The following is a 20,270-nucleotide window of genomic DNA, read 5'->3' on the forward strand; positions in this document are numbered from 1 at the left end:
TGCCCTTCCCAATCCGGTCCTCTCCCGGGTCCGCTCAGGGTCTACTAGTCTGGCCCCTCAGGATCCGCCCTCCATCCCCAATGCCCCTCAAGCAACCGTCGAGGAAGTGCTGATCCGCCGCAGCTATGGACTCCGCAGGGGCTGAGAAGGGGCCAGGGGCCCAAGAAGGGGCAGCCGTGGGGCAGTCACAGCTTACAGAGATGCCTGGTGGCCATGCTCAGAATTCTGAGGTGACCATCGGGCTGTCTAACCTTCAAACACTTGGTCATAGCGCTTTAATAGACCAAAACTGCCAGGCCAGGTTCCACAGGCTGGGAGGGGCATGGGCTGGTGCCTTCATCCAGAGTATTTAGTCTAATGGCTGGTCCCTGTATCCTTTGCCTGGCCATGGTGACCAGTTACCTGTGTGTCACCGCTAGTGTCCAGTGATGGGAGACCAGGGCCTGGTGCCAGCCCATGAGGCCTGCCAAACCCAGGATGAAGATAAATGTCCAATAAGATCCACCTCAGAGCCAAAGATCCAGGAGAGACTCAAGCTGGAGGAAGACAGGCACAAACCAGAGGTGGAGGCCCTGGAGGAGAGAGGTCCCAGGCCTACAGCCTCCACTGTGAGGCCCAGTCATGGTCCGAAGAGGAAGCCGATCAAGTGAGGGGGCTTTCAGAGGGAAGAGACTGGGAACTGGGGAGGTGGCGTGGGGGTGGCTCATACCCCAGTTGGATTCTTAAATGGGGCCTTACAGCAGTGTCCATCCTTATCCCCTGACACCACCATCATTCCTCACCTCTGCTGACCCTCCAGAGCCCTGATGTAGGGAACATGCAGAGCGAAAGTCTCAAGGCCTGGTAGGGGACTGAACTCCCATGATCTCTGGGTCCCTGTCCAGTCCAGGGCCTCACTGACCAGGAAAAGGACAAGGATCACGGCCTGGGGAGGTAGGCAGGCAGGACTGTTCCCTAGGACAGGGCACAGAAGCCAAGGCTTCAGGCTGGCTCCTCAGGCCTCCTTGTTCCCCAGCCTCACAGGCCTGAGCCACCAAGCCCATCCTAGGGCAGAGAGTGAGTTGCCACAGGGGCTGTTGCTGCAGAGGGAAGAGCCGGAGAATAATCAGAATGAGCCCTCACCATCTGCCAAACAGCACAAAAAGGCCAAGAAGCGCAAGAGTCTGGGAACCCCAGTACTCCCAGTGGTGGCCAGCACGGTGTCGGCACCCTCAGTGACCTTGGGGCCTGAGCGTGAGTGGCATTTCCTGAGCCTTCCCTTTTGTCCCAGCCAGCTGGACCCAGCACAGCCCAGCTTGGCACTCCAGCCATTGCCCTGCCCTGGGTTCTTGTAGGAAAGGCCCAGCGCCTGCGGCCCCTGTACCAGTACATCAACTATTGCAACCCTGAACTGAACCAGGCAGGGGAGGGGGACAGGGAGACTGAGGCTGAGGTGGAGCCTGAGTCGGAGCCGACAGTGGTCCCCGAGGAGGCGGGTGTGGAGCAACTGCAGGCATTGCTGCCAGTGGCAGGTGAGCTGGGCTCCGACCTCACTCTGCCCTGCCCCAGTATGTTTGTGCCCCCGACCCACACTCTGGTTCCCCTGGGGGAGGAAGCCAGTGAGGAGCCTGGGGGTCTGCCCAGCTTGGGGGTCAGCGGTTGCCTCAAGGCTGAGATGGACAAGTCAACTCAGGTGGACATCAACAAGATGCTAAGTGTCTGCAATGCCCCACTTGTCCCCCCACTCTCTCCTCAGTACAAGTGATTATCCTGACCCCCACCCCATGACTCCCTGCCCTCCCAAGCCTGAGCCAGAGTAGCAGTCTAAGGCCTGAGGCTCTCAGGTGGAGGAGGGGACTCAGCCCCTGCCCCTCCCTGGGATCCCACGTTTGATAAAAATAAACATTCTTCCTTTTCTCAGACTGTGATTCCCCAAATAAGATGCCTGAAGAGGGAGCAGCTGGGAAAAAGGGTGATGGATTCCCCAGTGCAGTCACTGGACCCCCTGGGAATTTGCAAAAATATAGATTCCTGGGCACTACCTCAGACCTAGGCTTCCCTGGTGGCTCAGCTGGTAAAGAATCTGCCTGCAATGCAGGCGACCCCAGTTCAATCCCTGGGTCGGGAAGATCCCCTGGTGTAGGGATAGGCTATCCACTCCAGTATTCTTGGGTTTCCCTGGTGGCTCAGTTGGTAAAGAATCCACCTGCAATGCAGGAGACCTGGGTTTGATCCCTAGAGGACAGCATGGCAACCCATTCCAGTATTCTTGACTGGAGAACCCCAGCCTGGCAGGCTGCAGTCCATGGGGTTGCAAAGAGTTGGACTTGACTGATCGACTAAGCACAGCACAGCACCCCAGACCTAACTGAATCAGAATCTGTAAGGGTGGGGCCTAGTCCGAGCATTTAAAGTCTCCTCAGATGAACCTGAAGGTCAGACAAGGTAACACCTGGGATGGAGAAGGGTGGTAAGGAGGAGCCTGGGGAAGAGAAAGGAAAGGGGCTGTCAGGTCATAGGAAGCGGGCGCGTGGCCTTGCTCCCTGTCTCCCAGGGAATGGGCCACAGGTGCTGGGGTGACTGCCACTTTGCCTGGAGGAGTGAAGAGGCAGCTCTCCACCAGACTCCTGAAGGAGAGGGCGGCGTGGCCTTCCAGGCAGAAGGTTTGCCAGGGATGAAGCCTCACTAGTGTGGAAGACATCAGCTCCCCGGAGGAGGGTCTGCTGAAGGAGATGTATGGCCATCAGACCAGGCTGAGTGAGTCTGGGAGGGATAAGGAGGGATGTAGGCAACAAGGGATCCTGGTCTGCTATTCTGGAGAGGTTGCCTGGGCAGCAGCATGAAGGGCAGAATAAAGAAGAGAAAGCCTAAGGATAGAGAGGTGAGGAGACTGCTGCCATTGTCTGCATGAATGTGAGTCCTAGCTTTGGTTGGTGGTTGGAAAACAAGCAAGAGGTATTCTGGAAGTTCTCTTCTGCTTGCTGTAACAGAGGAAACATGAGCTGCATTTTCACTGGCTCGGAAAAACTCTACTTTGAGTAACATTCTGAGATTTGAGTAATAGACCCTGGTAGGTGATGCTAGCCTCCTCCAGGAGGGGGCGCTGTAGGACAAGTCTGGAACCAGTTAGGGACTCCTGTCACTTCTGGGAACCAGAACCCTGCTGGCTTCCTTGGCCACAGGCGTCTAGGCCACTTCCAGGTACATCTCCTCCCTGGGACCAAGCCAAGAGATACATGATGGTAGAGCTGTCTGAAGGATGGCCATGGACCTGGGCTCTGGGGAGACCAACAGAGGACCTGGGGTCTCATAAAAATGACTGCCCTAAGCCCATGTTCAGTCTGCACCGGGACTTCTCAGAACACACAACTGTAAACAAGAGGTTTCGCTGCAGAGTCCTATAAAACTTAAGTGCCACTGTGGGTCAACAGCATGGCCCTTTCTTAATAAGGGCATCTCAGTCAGATGCAATGGATGAATGTGCTTTCTTGGGTCAATTCTCAAACTTAGAGGGGGATAGCAACATCCTATTAACACAGAGAAGGATGACCTGGAGCTGAGCTGGGAGGAAGGGGGCAGCTTCTCTTTCACTTCTCCCAGCATGGTGGGGTTCTCTCTACAGTCCTAGTTCAGGCCAGGCTGAGATGCCTGTTGTAGAGACGTGGTAACCTGGATGGGTCCCACACAGGGAGGGACAGTGCCTGGCACTAGAGTCTGAAGAGCCACAGGAGAAGGAGCAGTTCAGAGTCAGGCTCTGTAGTCAGAGGACCCTGACCAGTTCATGTACCTCTGTCCCTCTCTGCTCTGGATAATGGGAATAGTAGTACCTCATTGACTGGTTTGGATATTAAATGAAATAATATATGTGAAGTGTCTCTCCGGGGGGCCCAGCACACAGTAAGTACACCCCAACACTAGTAACTGTTATTTTATCTCACAAGGTCTGAAACCAGGACAATATGGGAAAACAGGCCTGGTGACTCCTCTAAGAGCAGGAGGAAGAGGGAGCATCCTCTCTGAGCCTTTCTCTTTCTGGCGAGGAGTCCAGGGCAGGGCAGAAGGAGAGAAGATTAGAGAAGGGGAAACAGTTTGGTCCGGGTTTAGTCCTGGCAAAGGAAAGGAAGAGAGGTATTCTTTCTAGCCTGACTGACAAGGTGAGGAGGCTCTTCCTGTGGCGAGAACAGGATCCTAAATTACAGAGCTGGACACTGGCTGGCCTAGCCACAGGGCAGTACCTTCACCGAGTTCATGCCGTCCAGACTCCCTGGCCCCCACCCCACCTCTCCTCTCCCAGGGCTCCCCTGGAGACAACCCCTTGGTTTCAAGAACAGAACCCCTTCTGACCTCCAGCCCAGGGAGACCTGACTCTCCCACTGTCTCTTAAATATCAGGCTAGATCAGCCCTCTGCAGTCGTGAGTCCTGTGTAAAGACTTGAGCACTGAGGAAAGACTTCTTGCAGGGATTCAGCCACAGGGAATAAGCCAGGAGGGGAGGGAAGGCAGTGGTAGGAACCTGGGTGGCCCGCTAGACAGTGATGGATCCAGTCGGTCGGAGCTGCCATGGAGCCATGAGGAAAGAGAAAAATACAAACCATCTACAGCAACAACAAGCCTTTCATTATTAAAGAAACCCAACCTACCAAACAGACAACAACCGCATGCCATAGTGTCAGACCTTCTGATTTATTAACATTTCTCGTATGTCCCAGAGCTCTCCCCCTTGGCTCCTCTCTGCCAAAGCAGGGGCCCTCTGCCTGGGGAAACTTCAGCCCCTGAAAGCTCACCTGCTAAAGAAACCCCCTCCCAGCCAGGGAAGGGGTACCGCCTGGAGGCCGGAAGGGCCTGATCGGGCAGATGTGGATCCCCGAGGGATGAGCTGCCGCCCTCACCATTCCTAAGGTGCCCCAGCCCAGGAAGGCATGGCAACAAGGCCCCGCATCACTTCTCAGGCCTGCGGCATCAGCCAGGCTGGCTCCTTACTGTGCTTTCTCATCCGGCTAAAACCACAAACAGGCTGCCGAAGTGCCCCAGTCAAGCTTCTGCCGGCCCTGCTCACAGACCGGGGGCACTTCTGCCTTGCGCGGTGTACTGGCCTCTCAGCCCTGGCAACAGAATGCCACCCCCTCACCAGCCCTCAGAGTGGGCACTGGGGTGGGGGGTTCCCCGGGGCCACCTTCGAATTCACTGGAATTCAACTCTGCCCAAGCGGACCTATCAAATGAAAGATACCGTCTGTGCTACCGCGAAGCCCTCCCATCACACCTCCTGGTCCTGCCCTGTCCTCTGCCCCACGGCAGGGAGCCCATGCGCAGGCTCACAGGTTGTTTCGCTGGAGCGCCTCGCACAGGTTCTGGTTGGCGTCGGGCTCCTCTGCCAGCACCTCTACCGCCTCCCACTCCCCGGAGCGGCTCGACCGTTTGATGGCATCCACGACACTCTGCATGTAGAGCCCGTCCTCGAACGAGGCAGCCATGGAGACCGGGCTGTGGTCCCACGTGCGGCGGTCCCCCTGCCCCTGGAAGGACTGGCGCAGGGCCTGCACCATGTAGACCATGCCCTTCAGGTAGAGCAGCGGGACATCCTGGGCGCCCTGCTCGGGCAGCCCCGCACCCACGGCCAGTGAGTCCCTCAGCAGCAGCTCCTCGTGCGGGGAAGAGTTTTTCTGCCCGTAAAGGTCCGCACCCCGGGCGACCAGGCGTCCTGCAGAGCCCACCACCATGACCTCGTGCACAAAGGCGCCTGGCATGTTGAAGTTGAGAGTTACTGTGCTGCACACGCCCCCGCCCATGAGCATCTGGAAGAAACAGAAGTCATCGCTGGTGACGTGCCGGATGCCACGGATGGCCGCATTCTGCCTCACAAAGGTCTTGAGCAGCCCGTGGACCTTCTCGGCTCTCTGGCCGGTCAGGTGGGTCAGCAGGTCCACAATGTAGGTGCCCATGGTGTGCAGGCCCCCGCCGCCCATGAGCTCATCACAGATCCAGCCATAGTTGGGGCTGAGCAGGCTGCCCGAGTAGATGCGGGCGTCACAAATCATCACGGCGCCCACATAGTGCTCGGCGATCAGCTGCTTCATGCGCACAAAGGCGGGCAGGAAGCGCAACACATTTCCCACAAGGCTCATCAGCTGAGGGTAGTAGCGTGAGGCTGTCACCATCCGGAAAGCATCCACTGAGGTTGCCGCCTTCTCACAAACCACATTCTTCCCAATACCTGAGAAGAAAACAACAGGAAATCTCAAAGATCCAGGGGGTTCACAATGGGAAAAGAAAACCCACTTCTGGAAGGCAGATGACTCAGGAAAGCTGGCTCTGAGGCTAGGCAGTGGCCTAGGACAAGAGGAAGGCGACTGGCCTGGAAGAAAATGGTACCCAGGGACTGAGCCTGGAGAAAGAGTTATGGGTTCGAGAAAGAGAAGTTCTTAAAGGGAAATGAAAGGAGTAGAGGCAGAAGGTGCAAAGCAGGAGTGGGAGGTACAGAGAAGTGGTACCATGGTTAATATTATGTGTCAAGCTGGTTAGGTTATGGTGCCCATCAAATACTAGCCTAGACATTGCTGAGAAGATCCCTTTAGATCTAATTAGCATTTAAAGCAGAAGATCTTGAATAGAGCAGATTGCCCTCCACAATGTGGGTGGGCCTCAACTCATCAGATGAAGGCCTTGGAGAAAAAAAAACCAATTGAAGTTCCCCATAGAGGAAGAAATTCTACCTCCATGTTGCCTTTGGAGTCAAGTCTGCAGCATCAACTCTTGCTAGAATTCACATTTGCTCTGTGGATTTTGGATTGACCAGCTCCTACAACCAGATGAGCCAATACTTTAAAATAAATCTCTACCCTCTCTCTCAATATACATCCTGTTGGTTCTGTTTCTCTGGAAAATACTGCCTAATACAAGTGGGCTGGAGAGGTGGATATGCTTATCTTATGTTCATGCATTTATTAGATCACCAGGTTGGGGTAAGAAAATAAAATCTATATTCTAGGGGATGGGCTTGACATTCTCAGCTGTAATTGCAGAAAGGACTCTAAGAGTCCCTGCAGACTGTCCTCGAAAAACACTGGTCCAACATATTAGTGTAGCCAAAAGGCCAGAAAATGCTTGGCTATAGTCAGAGAGGAAAAGGAGATAAAACATCCTTTCTGTCTCAAGCCTGTTCTGAGTACACCGCAGCTGGAAGGCACCCAGGGAGCAACACAAAGCTAGACAAAGCCCTGAAGAGAGAGAGCAAGAGGACTTGAGCAGCTCCCACACGAGGAAACGGAAAGGATGAACACTCTTCCACATCACAAGATGAAAACCTCATAAGGGCACAAGACACCAATTCCTGGAGCATTCCTGTCAACTTGGTGTGGTTCAAGTGGAAGAAAGTCTTATGCTTGTTATCTTCAATAGAAAAAATTTAAAAGCCCAAAAAGTGGTATGGACGGGACACACACATGGTTTTGGGGTACAGCAAGCTGGGAAGGGTGAAGACATCCAGTTATTCCATTACTCATTCCACAGACACTATCCTTGGGGTGTGACTCAAACCCTTCCTCCTCAATTACTCCAAGAAGTCATGGGCTTCTTGAGGGAATAAGCTCAAGGGTCTGGTACAAATTGCAGGATAAGGGAAGGGGTTATCCTTAAGGATGCAGATGTTCCATGGAGATATTCCCCTAAGGGGGAAAGGGCACCCAGGCAGGGAACTGCATGTGCAAAGGCACTGAGGCAGTAAAGGCCCAGGAGCCGGGATTCCTAAAGCCAGGGGAACTCTGTTGAAATTTCAGATGGCTCAGATCATATCTCTGTGCTGCATCAAACCCTCTGCTGGCTTCTCACCTCATTCAGAATGAGCCAGAGTCCTTACAGTTGCCTACCCACAAGGTCATACATACATGCTTTGTACGCCCCTCTAAAGTTTTTGTTTGATCCCTTTGCCTCCCGTGGTCTCTCTCCTGTTCATTCTGCTTGAGCCACTGAATGTGAGAAGAGGGGTGCTTCTTACACGAAGACCTGGTGGCTGGGGAGAGGCGCTGATTGCTAAACAGAGACGATGGACAGGCAGGGGCAGGCCTAGCTGCTGTGCTCAGGACACAGAGTCTCGGGCTGGAACCTCTGTTGCTGCTTACTCTCCTCGAACAATGTTCACATTCAGGCTTCCCCTCCAGTGCCATCCAGGCTCCACTCTCCCACTGCGTAGGCACTTACCGGTTGGCAGAGCAGTCTCCAAGCCTGGACACCTATATCTCGGGGCAGCCAGGGCAAGATTATGCTTTCTCTGGGTATGTGTATCTCCAGTAACTCTGCTGTCATTCCCTTGGTCCCCTGAAAGTTTTCTCAGTGTTTTCAGAGGGGGAATGGCTGGGACACAGATAATTTCTGGTGGCCCACTGCAAGGTGTACCTTCTGCTGGATCTGGATTCCATTCACACAGGCTCGAGGGGAACTCAGCTGGTCACCTTGCAGTAGAAACAATGCCCAGAAAGGGCATTCACTGGTGCTGACCTCACGCTCTGGACCCAGACACTGGGGTTCAAAGTCTGGTTCTCTCACTTAATTGCTGCATGACCTGGGACATTACTAAACCTCTCTGGGTTCCAGTTTACTACGCTGTAGGAGAGTCACATTTACCATGCAGGGTAGGAGAGAAGACTAAGTCAAATGAGGTGGTATATATAAATACCCAGCCCAGCTCTGTCCTCGGTAGTTTATAACCATCACCATGGGAGACTCAGCAGATGTCATATATACAGGAAAAAAGGGCCCACTGTGACCTAGATCTTATGACTCACACAGAAACTACATTTTCTAGGCCAATAATACTGATGTTCAATATTTTGAAATTTTAATTTTTAAAAGGTATTTAAACATCAACATGAACAGAGACAAGTTTTCTTATTCAATGTACTGTGTATCAGGCCTCTCAGAGAGCTAAGTCCAGCCCAGCCCTTCAGAAGCTCACGTCCTGACAAAGCCCACAGTGGATAATCTTGTGCCTTTGGCCAGTCCTTCCAAGCTCCCCTCACTTCCTGCCCTCTCCCCACCACCCTGACCCTTGAGAACCCCACATGGCCTTCGCCACCTGCACAGACAGAATTCTCGGGTGTGAACTCCCAGTGCTGTGAACCTCAGTGCTGTGGCAAGGAGGAGCGCATGCAGATCAGGCGCCTGTGACATAATTCCATCTCCTCACTTCACAGAGCTCTTGAAATCTCTTGTTCTTCTCCAAATAATAACAAAAGCTTTACAACAGGTACTGGCAGGACCACCAGGAGAATGGCTAGCCAAGTGCCACATGCCCAAGGCAGGGAGCCGTGTGCACAGAGCAGGGGGCCTGGGCAAGGGGACAGGCCCTTGTACTGGGGTCTGGAGCTGGAGGGGGGCCCCTGCGGAGAGAGTCGCCCCCAACTGCTATCACTGTCTGCTCCTGGAGGGTCTCCGATCCCTCCCCACACTTGAGGGGTTTTAGGATTAGGGACAGGAGAATCACAATACCAGGCGAGAACCTGGTCACTTGGCTGCTGAACACGCGGCTGACGAGGGAAGTAATGAGAAATTAGGTTCTCAGATCCCCCATGTGAGAGCTGCCTCTCAGAGCAGTTGCTTCTGGCCAACCCAGAGGCTTCCTGCTTTGACTGTGCACAGCCGGAGGTGGGGGTGGACGCTGGGGAGGAAAGGGGGCGGGCTGGGAGGAAAAGGACTCATGTGGCTGCTGAGAGTCTGGTGGTGATAAAACCAGAATCTAAAGGCATCTCTGGTTTCATGCCACAAGCAGTCAGGGAAGGAGGAGAGGCCTTCCTGAGGCTGAACGACAGGAGAGTTTCTTAACTTGGGACCCAGCAGTGCAATCAGTGTGGGGGCTAAAGGCCATCTTGAGTGAAACAGGCCCCTGCTGGCCACAGGGTGTGTACCTTGAGGAAGATATTGAGGGTGCCTCCAGAGACATATTTACTTAAGTTTATTGAGCTTTCCTGTTAGAAAGTCAAAAGAGAGGTTAGAGAAGCTGAAAGTCACTTTCTGTCTTCACGGAATGGGGAAGCATGGATGCTGAGTGCAATTAGCTCAGATGAAATTTGAAGGTTGAACAGGCCTCTCCCAGTTCACACTCCCCAGATGACCCAGGAGTGAAGCACCCCCGAGAAGCTGTCCCAGACCACCTTTTTGTTTCTCAGTAATGTATGACAGCTCTGAGACAACACCACTGCGACTCTCTCTAGAGGTGTAGGCCTAGATACGTGATTTCAAACAGCAGGGGAGAGGAGCAGCCCCCCAAAAAGCATCACTTTCATGCTTTACAAAATCCATGGATTCTGCCTTTAAAAACAAACAAACAAAACAAAAAAGGTTCTGCTACTTAGAAAAATATATGAGAGTTGAACTACAAAGAAGGCTGAGCGCAGAAGAATTGATGCTTTTGAACTGTGGTGTTGGAGAAGACTCTTGAGAGTCCCTTGGACTGCAAGGAGATCCAACCAGTCCATCCTAAAAGGAGATCAGTCCTGGGTGTTCATTGGAAGGACTGATGTTGAAGCTGAAACTCCAATACTTTGGCCACCTCATGCGAAGAGCTGACTGATTGGAAAAGACCTTGATGCTGGGAAAGGTTGAGGGCAGGAGGAAAAGGGGACAACAGAGGATGAGATGGTTGGATGGCATTACCAACTCAATGGACATGGGTTTGGGTGGACTCTGGGAGTTGGGTGATGGACAGGGAGACCTGGTGTGCTGCAGTTCATGGGGTCACAAAGAGTCGGACACGACTGAGTGACTGAACTGAACTTAGAAAAATAAGTTTGAAAGCCACCAGACAGAATCACTGCTGTCCACAGCCCACTCTCTCTTGGGTTACAGGCCCCTGTCAGCTCCCTGGGTCACACCAGCAGGCTGGTCTTGTACAGCCAGAAATTGTGACACTATCATTCAACCAGTTGTGCTGGGCCTTGTGCCAAGCTCTGGGATACATCAGGCATGAAGGCTACCTTCAGACAACCTACACTTTAGTGGCAGAGAGTGCCGTGAATCAAATTATCACATGAATACATGCAGAACTGCACTTGTGATCAAGGCAGTAAAGATGATATAAATGTTAACATGAGAATCCACAGCAGGGACATGATCTGGACTGGGGGCCAGAGAAGGTACCCCAAGGGGCTGGTGTTCTTGGGAGTAAATTATCTGGGTCAGGCTGCTTGAGGAATGGTCCTTTGTTATCTCAACAGCCCATGGGGAAAGGACTGGCAAACCCAGTGTTTTTCTAATGAAGCCACAAGTGCTAAGAAGTGGGCACAGAAAGTTACCTTCCAGCAATGGACTTAGGAAAACATTCAACTGTAGCAAAAATGCTAGGGCACTTTGTACATTAAAATTGTTTGGAACCACTTCTAAACTGAGAAAGCAAACATATAGAGTCCCTTCTCCTCTAAGGAATTCATGGGAAAGCCATAAGGATGCAATCTAAGGTGGAAGAAAGTGAAAAGTCAAATAAAGGTGGAAAGTAAGATGCCACAGGGGATTCCTAGGTGGCACTAGTGGTAAAGAACCCGCTTGCCAATGCAGGAGACATAAGAGACATGGGTTCGATCCCTGGGTCGGAGAAGACCCCTTGGAGGAGGGCATGGCAACCCACTCCAGTATGCTTGCTTGGAGAATCCCACGGACAAAGGAGCCTGGTGGGCTACTGTCCACTGGGGTGCAAAGAGTTGGATATCACTGAAGCCACTTAGCAAGCATGCATGCAAAAGGCTATAGAAAGAAGCTGTGAAGTGAAAAGTACATCTCTAGAGGATAAGTCCAAGGATTAGTTTTAGAAAAAAACTTATTAGAAAAAAACTAATAAGAATGAGGGAAGAAACACTCTTTATGGCCTCAGAAATGACATAAGAACACAGTGATCTAAGAAGCTGAGGAAAATGTGATTTTGCCTACAGCACTAAGGCTAAGTGAGATGCTGTGACCTTAAATGTTTCTGGGCGTGGGTTTCTGTAACTGGAAATGAAGGTGTTGGATGAGATCAGTGGCTCTCAATCCTTACTGTGGATCAGAATCACCCAGAATGCTTGTTCAAAAATTGGTAGGCCTCACCCGCTGAGAAGGTCTGGGAAGGGGCCCAGAATTTGGATTCATAACAATTTCCCAGGTGATGCTGCTGCTGCTGGCCCAGCATCTCTGAGAAAGGCTGGACTAGATACTCTCTTCATTGTCCCTGCAGGTCCAACATTTTTGACTTTATGCCTATGGATTTCAAAAGAAGAAAATGCGGTACTCTGACTGGCATCAAAAGTTTTAGAAGAAGAAAAGTCTAAGTCACAGATTTGCTTTATAGCTACAAATGTGGACAGGTGCAGCATGCCTCACCTAACTGCTTCTCATCTCTCTGACTTAACCTTTCACCATGGTGGGCAATGCAAGAAGGATCCTTCACTCAATAGACTTGAGACAACTATGATTTAACTTCTTATGGGTTCAAAGTCTGGAAGAGCTTATCTAAAATTAGAGTACTTCAACAGCTATCCTGTTAAGTAAACATGTCTTTTTTTTTTTTTCCTGGTTCTAAAAAGACTGAGGATCTAAAGCTTATATCCTTTAAATTAATTAATTAATAGGCCATGCAGGGACCTTAGTTCCCCAGACCAGGGACCAAACTCATGCCCCCTGCAGTAGAAGCGTGGAGCCCTGACCACTGGACTGTCAGCAAAGTCCCTAAAGCTTATATCCTTAATGAAACATAAGAGACATAGCACCTGTAACAGAAAGGGTAACAAAGAAAAAAGATATGTAAGTGGGGAAAACAGGAAAATATCCTTTCATGCATACATAAAGCGGGACCCATACACGGGAACACACAGGGGGAACAGCGGTGGGGGTGTTCTGGAATGCTGACTCTTAGCCCTTTCAAATGCACTGCATTTTTGTAACTATCAATGTGTCTATTCTGTTCTTCACCTAAACGATGTACAAGAACCAGATAGTGCCAGAGCTTTACATTACAGGAAGAAAGAACAGGTCCTGCTTTTGAGGAATTAACTTAAATATAGTCCCCTAACCCACAGAAAAGTTTTTCACGTTTGAGATGACTTAGAATGCTTAGTTTCATTTCTGAGCTACATTCAATTCAGTGAACATCTGAACATTTATCTAGTGAACATCCAGAGGAGACTCCTACTATTTATTTTTGATGTGAATTTAACTTAAACAAATCTGTCCTTCCACTTGGGACAATAGGAAAGCCAGGCTTTCCCCTGTAACGCAATGCCAGTATCTTTCTTGGTTAGTATACGGAGGCAGTCATACCATGCTGGAAAGACTGAATGATACCTTCATTTCACAGGGGCCCCCAGAGGTTGACAGGGCCAGAAACAGGACCAGAAGCAGGGCCTGATGTCAAGGTCAGTTTGGTATTCTGCCTACAGCCGTTTCTGCACTCATATCCAGTCATTTGGGAAAACTAGAGCAGTTCTCATGGCCTCTTCCGTATGAGTGAAAGTTAAGTCAGAATTCTCACAAAGCAAGCAAGCAAGCACACAGGGAGTTAACCTCATGGCTGCAATAGGCTCAGTGACTCCTTTGGGGCCTCAGTGGGCAGTGCCTGATGGCACATGCAGCCGACATGGCTCCCTCAGCCCAACCAGCTTGGCCCTGAGATCATGCACCTGCAAGAACAGACCAAGGACCTGCATGCACACCCTCCTCCCTGCTGACAGCAGAGGTGTGGAGACAGGGCTGATGGCTTTACTTCACTGAGGGCTGGTATACAAGACTCCAGAAGCTGTCCTTCCTGTTTACAGTAAATGGCCCAAAGGCCAGTGTTGTCCTGTATGAGGAAAACACCAGCAGCTTGTGCCCCAAGAACTCTGGGTCTCCTCCTCCTCCTTACATAGCTAGGAAATGGCCTCTGTGGGAACCCTAAAGTTCAAGAAGCTGACTGAGAGCCTCTAGAACTCTGCCTCCGCACACACCCTCACCAACCTGCACTCATGCCACAAGGAACGGTGACAAGTCAAGAGACCATGGTAGCTTGATTCCCTTGAACCAGCCCTCTGTTAAAGTGCTGACTTAAGTCTACTTCTAAACTCAATCTGGGAGCATGATCTGCTCTAAAAATCTAGGGCCAGTGAATAGCTCCAATGTCACAACACCCTCAGAGAGAGCCCTCTGGAAAAGACAAACCATCTATAATTTTTGGTCAAAACTTATATGCCCCAAATCAACAACCAGACAGACGCCTGTTGAGGTGACAGACACTCTCTTATCTTCAGACTACAGGAAAGAGAAGCAGTCTTGGATTCTGCACCATGGTGGTGGCCAGGAGGAGTGGCAGTCAGCCTCATGGCATAGCAGTTCCTGGACCCAGAGATCTCTGGGCCAGAGATGGACACCTGGCTCCTGTCACCGTATATACAATTACTCTGTCAATTAATTATATGCTACCCGAATTGTTACTTAAGTCTTTTCTCATTTACTTGGCCAGTAAATGTTACTGTTACTTCCAGTCTCTTTGATCGTACTGTGAAATCTGAAAACAGAGACAGCTCTATTTCAACACTGTTCTGAATGTCAAGAATGATACTGTGCCAGAGTCTAGCACACAGGAGTTGTTTTTTTTTTTTTAAGAATTGCTGGATGAATGTCGACTGGTTTGTTTCCCTATTAAATTAGATTCTGATTCATGTAAGACAAAGGAGAATTTTTCCTACTGTCGACAGCAAAGAGCAGCCCAACAGGAACTGCAGGAGAACAGTTCACCAAACCACGCCCAGCTGGGGCAGGAGGTGGCTAGGCCCAGTGCTTCCCGAGGGAGCAGGGATGTGAGCAGGCTAACCTATGGGTCCTGCTGGGGAGACAGCGCGTTTGGACAGCCTTCCTGCCTCTGGCGTACACAATTGCAAAGCATGACAGGAAGGCTGTATGCTCAGTCTAGTCAAGGACTGACAAAATATGGGAAATGGCAGCCTTGATACACACCCTCTTCTCCCCTCTGTGGTCCTGTATGCCACGGAAATGAAGAACAAACACATCAATCACAGCCAATTTCCCCGGGCCCAGGTCTTTAGATTCCGATTTCAGAGGCAAACTTTACAATGCCTGAATGTAATCATCGCTAGCCCCTGTGACAGGCCAGCTCTAAAGGCATCTGCTGAATTTTTGCTTGGGGATTTACTCATGGGAGGTGGGGAAGGCTGTGTCTTTCCCAGATATTGGGGCATTTCCTCCCACAGCTATAAGGCCTCCCACAGTGCCCTCCCTCAGCACTGCTTCAGGGACGAGAGCTGTCCCAGACCCAAGCCCAAGAGGGCCTACCCAGGCCCAGAGGAGAGCAGGGATGTTCAAGGACCCCCGAGAGGGAGATGCCATCTGCCCGTACCTAGAGCCTTCACAGATATCTGCCGGGTGAGTGGAGGGGGCATGTTGATGCACACCAGATCCACGTCTTGATGCAGCAAGACGTCGTCGGTCCGGCTGGTGTAGAAAGCGATGTTCATCTCCTCAGCGAGCTGCTTGGCCTCCTCCTCGGTCTTCCCACACAGGGCCTGCACCGTGAACCCCTCTGCCCGCAGCAGTGGGACCAGAACACGGGCGGAGCTGCCGGTCCCAAACACACCCACGCCAGGAAGCATCTTCATGCCACCTTCTCCGTTCACCAACTCATCTCCTCACCAGAGTCTCCGGCATGAGCATGACTATCTCGCAGTCTCGGTCACACATGGCTCCTGGAACAGCAAGCAGGACGTTGGCGATTAGGGGAAGGCACACTCAGCAGAGGCAATTTCTGGGCTGATCTGGAAGCAACAAGTTCTCTGCCACACAGGACAAAAGACACACTGCACCAGAGAGGAACGTTGCAGAAGCTTCTCCCGTGGAGACTAAGGATATTAGCAGTATCTATCTACTAGGAGGAGGAGAGATGAAATATGAGTACAGCTGTGTTCAAATTCCTGTCCTGCTATACTTAATTTTCTGTGTGACTCTGCTCAAACCATGAACCTTCAGGGCCTTAACTGTTCATGGTTCTCTGATACTATATTACAGAAAGAAAAAAAAGAGTGTTTTATATTACAGTTAAAAGACAAAAGAGGACTACCTAGGTGCTATGAAAGTGGGAAGTGTTAGTCTCCCAGTCGCGTCTGACTCTTTGCGACCCCATGGACTACAGCCTGCCAGGTTCCTCTGTCCGTGGAATTCTCCATGCAAGAATACTGTAGTGGGTTGCCATGCCCTCCTCCAGGGGATCTTTCCAACCTAGGTCTCCCTCATTGCAGGCAGACTGTTTACCATTTGAGCTACCCAGGAAGCCCAGGTACTATACACGTTATGATTTAAAAGTTTATGGTAGCCAGCATAGGAAAATGTTCACTAGAAACCAAAATACCAACAAAAAACTACCAAACGGGCAGCAGCAGTAGTGATAACAAGGATATTTACAAGGATATTTTTATATAAAAATGTCCATGCCAATGTTGACTATGATAGTGAAAAATTGGAAAATGAGATACATGTTCAATAACAGTAGTGGGTTAGATCAACAACACTATGGAGTCACTGAAAATCATGAGTAGAAGGCCCTCAACGACTTGAAAGACATCACCATGTATTCCTTGAAAAGGGGAAAACAATATGTGAAGCACAACATCAATATTCTTTAAAACAAACCAAAAAAAGCACAAAAAACTATATATGTATGAGAATATACAAGGATATCTACATCAATAACCATACTCCACAGAGAGGACATAACTGAAGGACCTAATTTAACAATGATTATAACTTGATAGAATTATGAATGATTTTTGTTTTCTGAACTTTGCCATATTTTCAACAATGAATGTGTCTTACTTTTTGTAGCATTTTCCCTTCTGATCACAAGGGTTGTAAAATGAAACAATGAAGTACTGCATTATGTGGACGCAATGCAGTACTTGGGTGCAATCTCAAAAATGACAGAATGATCTGTTTGTTTCCAAGGCAAATCATTCAATATCACAGTAATCCAAGTAATCATGAGTGGAAGACCATGGACATTACCAGATGGTCAACACTGAAATCAGACTGATTATATTCTTTGCAGCAGAAGAGGAGAAACTCTACACAGTCAGCAAAAACAAGACTGGGAGCTGACTGTGGCTCAGATCATGAACTCCTTATTGCCAAATTCAGACTTAAATCAAAGAAAGTAGGGAAACCCACTAGACCATTCGTGTATGACCTAAATCAAATCCCTTACGATTACACAGTGGAAGTGACAAATAGAATCAAGGGATTAGACCTGATAGACAGAGTGCCTGAAGAACTATGGACAGAGGTTAGTGACACTGTACAGGAGGCAGTGATCAAGATCATCCCCAAGAAAAAGAAATGCAAAAAGGCAAAATGGTTGTTTGAAGAGGCCTTACAAATAGCTGAGAAAAGAAGAGAAGCTAAAGGCAAAGGAGAAAAAGAAAGATATACCCATCTGAATCCAGAGTTCCAAAGAATAGCAAGGAGAGATAAGAAAGTCTTCCTCAGTGATCGATGTAAAGAAATAGAGGAAAATTATAGAATGGAAAAGACTAGAGAGCTCTTCAAGAAAATTAGATATACCAAGGGAACATTTCATGCAAAGATGGGTACAATAAAAGACAGAAACGGTATGGACCTACCAGAAGCAGAAGATATTAAGAGGAGGTGGCAAGAATACACAGAAGAACTATACAAAAGAGATCTTAATGACCCAGATAACCATGATGGTGTGATCACTCACCTAGAGCCAGACATCCAGGAATGCAAAGTCAAGTGGGCCTTAGGAAGCATCATCACAAACAAAGCTAGTGGAGGTGATGGAATTACAGTTGAGCTATTTCAAATCCTAAAAGATGATGCTGTGAAAGTGCTGCGCTCAATATGCCAGCAAATTTGGACAACTCGGCAGGGGCCACAGGACTGGAAAAGGTCAGTTTTCATTCCAATCCCAAAGAAAGGCAATGCCAAAGAATGTTCAAACTACTGTACAATTGCACTCATCTCACACACTAGCAAAGTAATGCTCAAAATTCTCCAAGCCAGGCTTCAGCAATACGTGAACCATGAACTTCCAGATGTTCAAGCTGGATTTAGAAAAGGGAGAGGAACCAGAGATCAAACTGACAACATCCGCTGGATCATGGAAAAAGCAAGAGAGTTCCAGAAAAACATCTACTTCTGCTTTATTGACTATGCCAAAGCCTTTGACTGTGTGGATCACAATAAACTGTGGAAAATTCTTTAAGAGATGGGAATACCAGACCACCTGACCTGCCTCCTAAGAAATCTGTATGCAGGTCAAGAAGCAACAGTTAGAACTGGAGATGGAACATCGGACTGGTTCCAGATTGGGAAAGGAGTATGTCAAGGCTGTATGCTGTCATTTTGCTTATTTAACCTATATGCAGAGTACATCTTGCAAAATGCCAGGGTGGATGAAGCATAAGCTGGAATCAAGATTGCAGGAGAAATATCAATAACCTCAGCTATGCAGATGACACCACCCTTATGGCAGAAAGCGAAGAAGAACTAAAGAGCCTCTTGATGAAAGTGAAAGAGGAGAGTGAAAAAGCTGGCTTAAAAACATTCAAAAAACTAAGATCATGGCATCCAATCCCATCACTTCATGGGAAATAGATGGGGAAACAACGGAAACAGTGAGAGACTATTTTGGGGGGGCTCCAAAATCACTGCAGATGGTGACTGCAGCCATGAAATTAAAAGATGGAAGAAAAGCTATGACCAACCTAGACAGCATATTAAAAAGCAGAGACATTGCTTTGCCAACAAAGGTCCGTATAGTCAAGGCTATGGTTTTTCCAGAATTAATGTATGGGTGTGAAAGTTGAACTATAAAGAAAGCTGAGCATCAAAGAATTGATGTTTCTGAACTGTGGTGTTGGAGAAGACTCTTGAAAGTTCCTTGGACTGCAAGGAGATCAAACCAGTCAATCCCGAAGGAAATCAGTCCTGAATATTCACTAGAAGGACTGATGCTGAAACTCCAATACTTTGGCCACCTGATGCGAAGAACTGACTCATTGGAAAAGACCCTGATACTGGGAAAATTTTGAAGGCAGGAGAAGAAGGGGACAACAGAGGATGAGACGGTTGGATGGCATCACCGTCTCAACGGACATCAGTTTGAGCAAGCTCTGGGAGTTGATGATGGACAGGGAAGCCTGGTGTGCTACAGGCCATGGAGTCGCAAAGAGCTGGACACAACTGAGCGACTGAACTAAAGTCTGCTTGGAAATTACAGTGAGATTTTGATGTGAGTAGGGAATAGGTTTCCCTCTGAGGCAATCCCTCAGGTAAACCAGTGGTCCCACTCTAGCTGTGTGTGGGGTCACTGGTGACCCGAGACCCACTGAATCAGACTGTGGGGATGGGGCTATGCCACATAACTTTCTTTTTTCTTTTGGTTCTTATTTTATTGTGATAAAATACTCATACTATTTACTATGGTAGCCATTTTCAAGTGTACAGTTCAGTGGAATTAAGTGCCTTCATACTGCTGTGTAACCATCACCATCACCCACTTCCAAAACTCTTTCACCTTGCAAAATCGAAACTCTGTTTTAACAGAGAGTGACTTCTTATTTCAACCTTTCCCTGCAGCCCCTGGCAACCACCATGTTTCTATGAATCTGACTGCTGTGCACAGGTGCCTCATAAAGTGGAATCACAAAGCATTGGTCTTTCTGTGACTGGCTTACTTCACTTAGCACATTCTCAAGGTTCATCCATGGTGTACCTTATGTCAGAATTTCTTTCTTTTTTGAGGTTGAAAATACTCCATTTTTTGCACATACCACATTTTGCTTATCTATTCACCTGTCCATGGACACCTGGGTAGCACACTGTGAATAACGCTGCTGTGAACCTGGGTATGCAGGTATCTCTTCCAGGCTCGGCTTCCGATTCTTTTGGGTATATACTCAGAGGTGGAATTGCTGGATCATATGGTAAATCTGTTTTTAATTTTCTGAGAAACTGGCATACTGTTTCCCACAGGTCCTGCACCATTTATTTTTTAGTATTATTTTTAAATTTTGCTTATTAATTTAGGCTGTGTTGCGTGGCTTGCAGGATCTTAGTTTCTCAACCAGGGACTGAACTGGGGCCTGCAGCAATACAAGCACCAAGTCCTAACCACTGGACCACCAGGGAACTCCCAAAGTCCTGTATCATTTTTTTTTTTTCTTGAGATGTCTTTTCGACCTGCCTTTTATTTTATTTTTTAATTTTTTATTTTTTTTTAATTTTAAAATCTTTAATTCTTACATGTGTTCCAAAAAGCAGTCCTGT

General features: G+C 49.1%; 2 protein-coding genes across 6 annotated transcripts in view; one reads left to right on the plus strand and one right to left on the minus strand.

Annotated features, from left to right (window-relative positions):
- The first annotated feature begins 125 nt into the window (after nucleotides 1-125).
- On the plus strand, nucleotides 126-1,744 carry C20H16orf86 (chromosome 20 C16orf86 homolog). The gene is made up of 5 exons (XM_068991641.1): nucleotides 126-230; nucleotides 420-646; nucleotides 800-808; nucleotides 1,016-1,233; nucleotides 1,335-1,744. Exons 1-5 carry the CDS (start codon nucleotides 126-128, stop codon nucleotides 1,742-1,744), a joined length of 969 nt encoding a protein of 322 aa, XP_068847742.1.
- A 2,953-nt stretch (nucleotides 1,745-4,697) lies between these two features.
- GFOD2 (Gfo/Idh/MocA-like oxidoreductase domain containing 2) overlaps nucleotides 4,698-20,270 on the minus strand; it is a 40,675-nt gene continuing 25,102 nt past the window's right edge. For 3 of the 5 annotated variants that reach the window (XM_068992376.1, XM_068992377.1, XM_068992378.1), the window contains exons 2-3: nucleotides 15,328-15,673; nucleotides 4,698-6,192 (exon numbers count right to left, since the gene is read on the minus strand). In XM_068992376.1, coding sequence (XP_068848477.1) covers nucleotides 5,294-6,192; nucleotides 15,328-15,586 — 1,158 coding nt within the window. In that variant the 5' untranslated portion in view covers nucleotides 15,587-15,673 and the 3' untranslated portion in view covers nucleotides 4,698-5,293. Of the gene's footprint in view, nucleotides 6,193-6,691; nucleotides 6,786-15,327; nucleotides 15,674-20,270 lie in introns of those variants that run through there. The other 2 variants (XM_068992379.1, XM_068992380.1) reach the window with 2 other exon arrangements.

The sequence above is a fragment of the Capricornis sumatraensis genome, chromosome 20 (assembly GCF_032405125.1).
Source record: "Capricornis sumatraensis isolate serow.1 chromosome 20, serow.2, whole genome shotgun sequence".
Classification (NCBI taxonomy): Eukaryota; Metazoa; Chordata; class Mammalia; order Artiodactyla; family Bovidae; genus Capricornis; species Capricornis sumatraensis.

Bases quoted from the DNA above. Each gene is read 5' to 3' on its own strand.
- C20H16orf86 (XM_068991641.1), top strand. From the start codon at position 126: ATGGACTCCGCAGGGGCTGAGAAGGGGCCAGGGGCCCAAGAAGGGGCA. The intron at 231-419 runs GTGACCATCGGG...TGTCACCGCTAG, and splicing joins GCCATGCTCAGAATTCTGAG to TGTCCAGTGATGGGAGACCA. The intron at 1,234-1,334 runs GTGAGTGGCATT...GGGTTCTTGTAG, and splicing joins AGTGACCTTGGGGCCTGAGC to GAAAGGCCCAGCGCCTGCGG.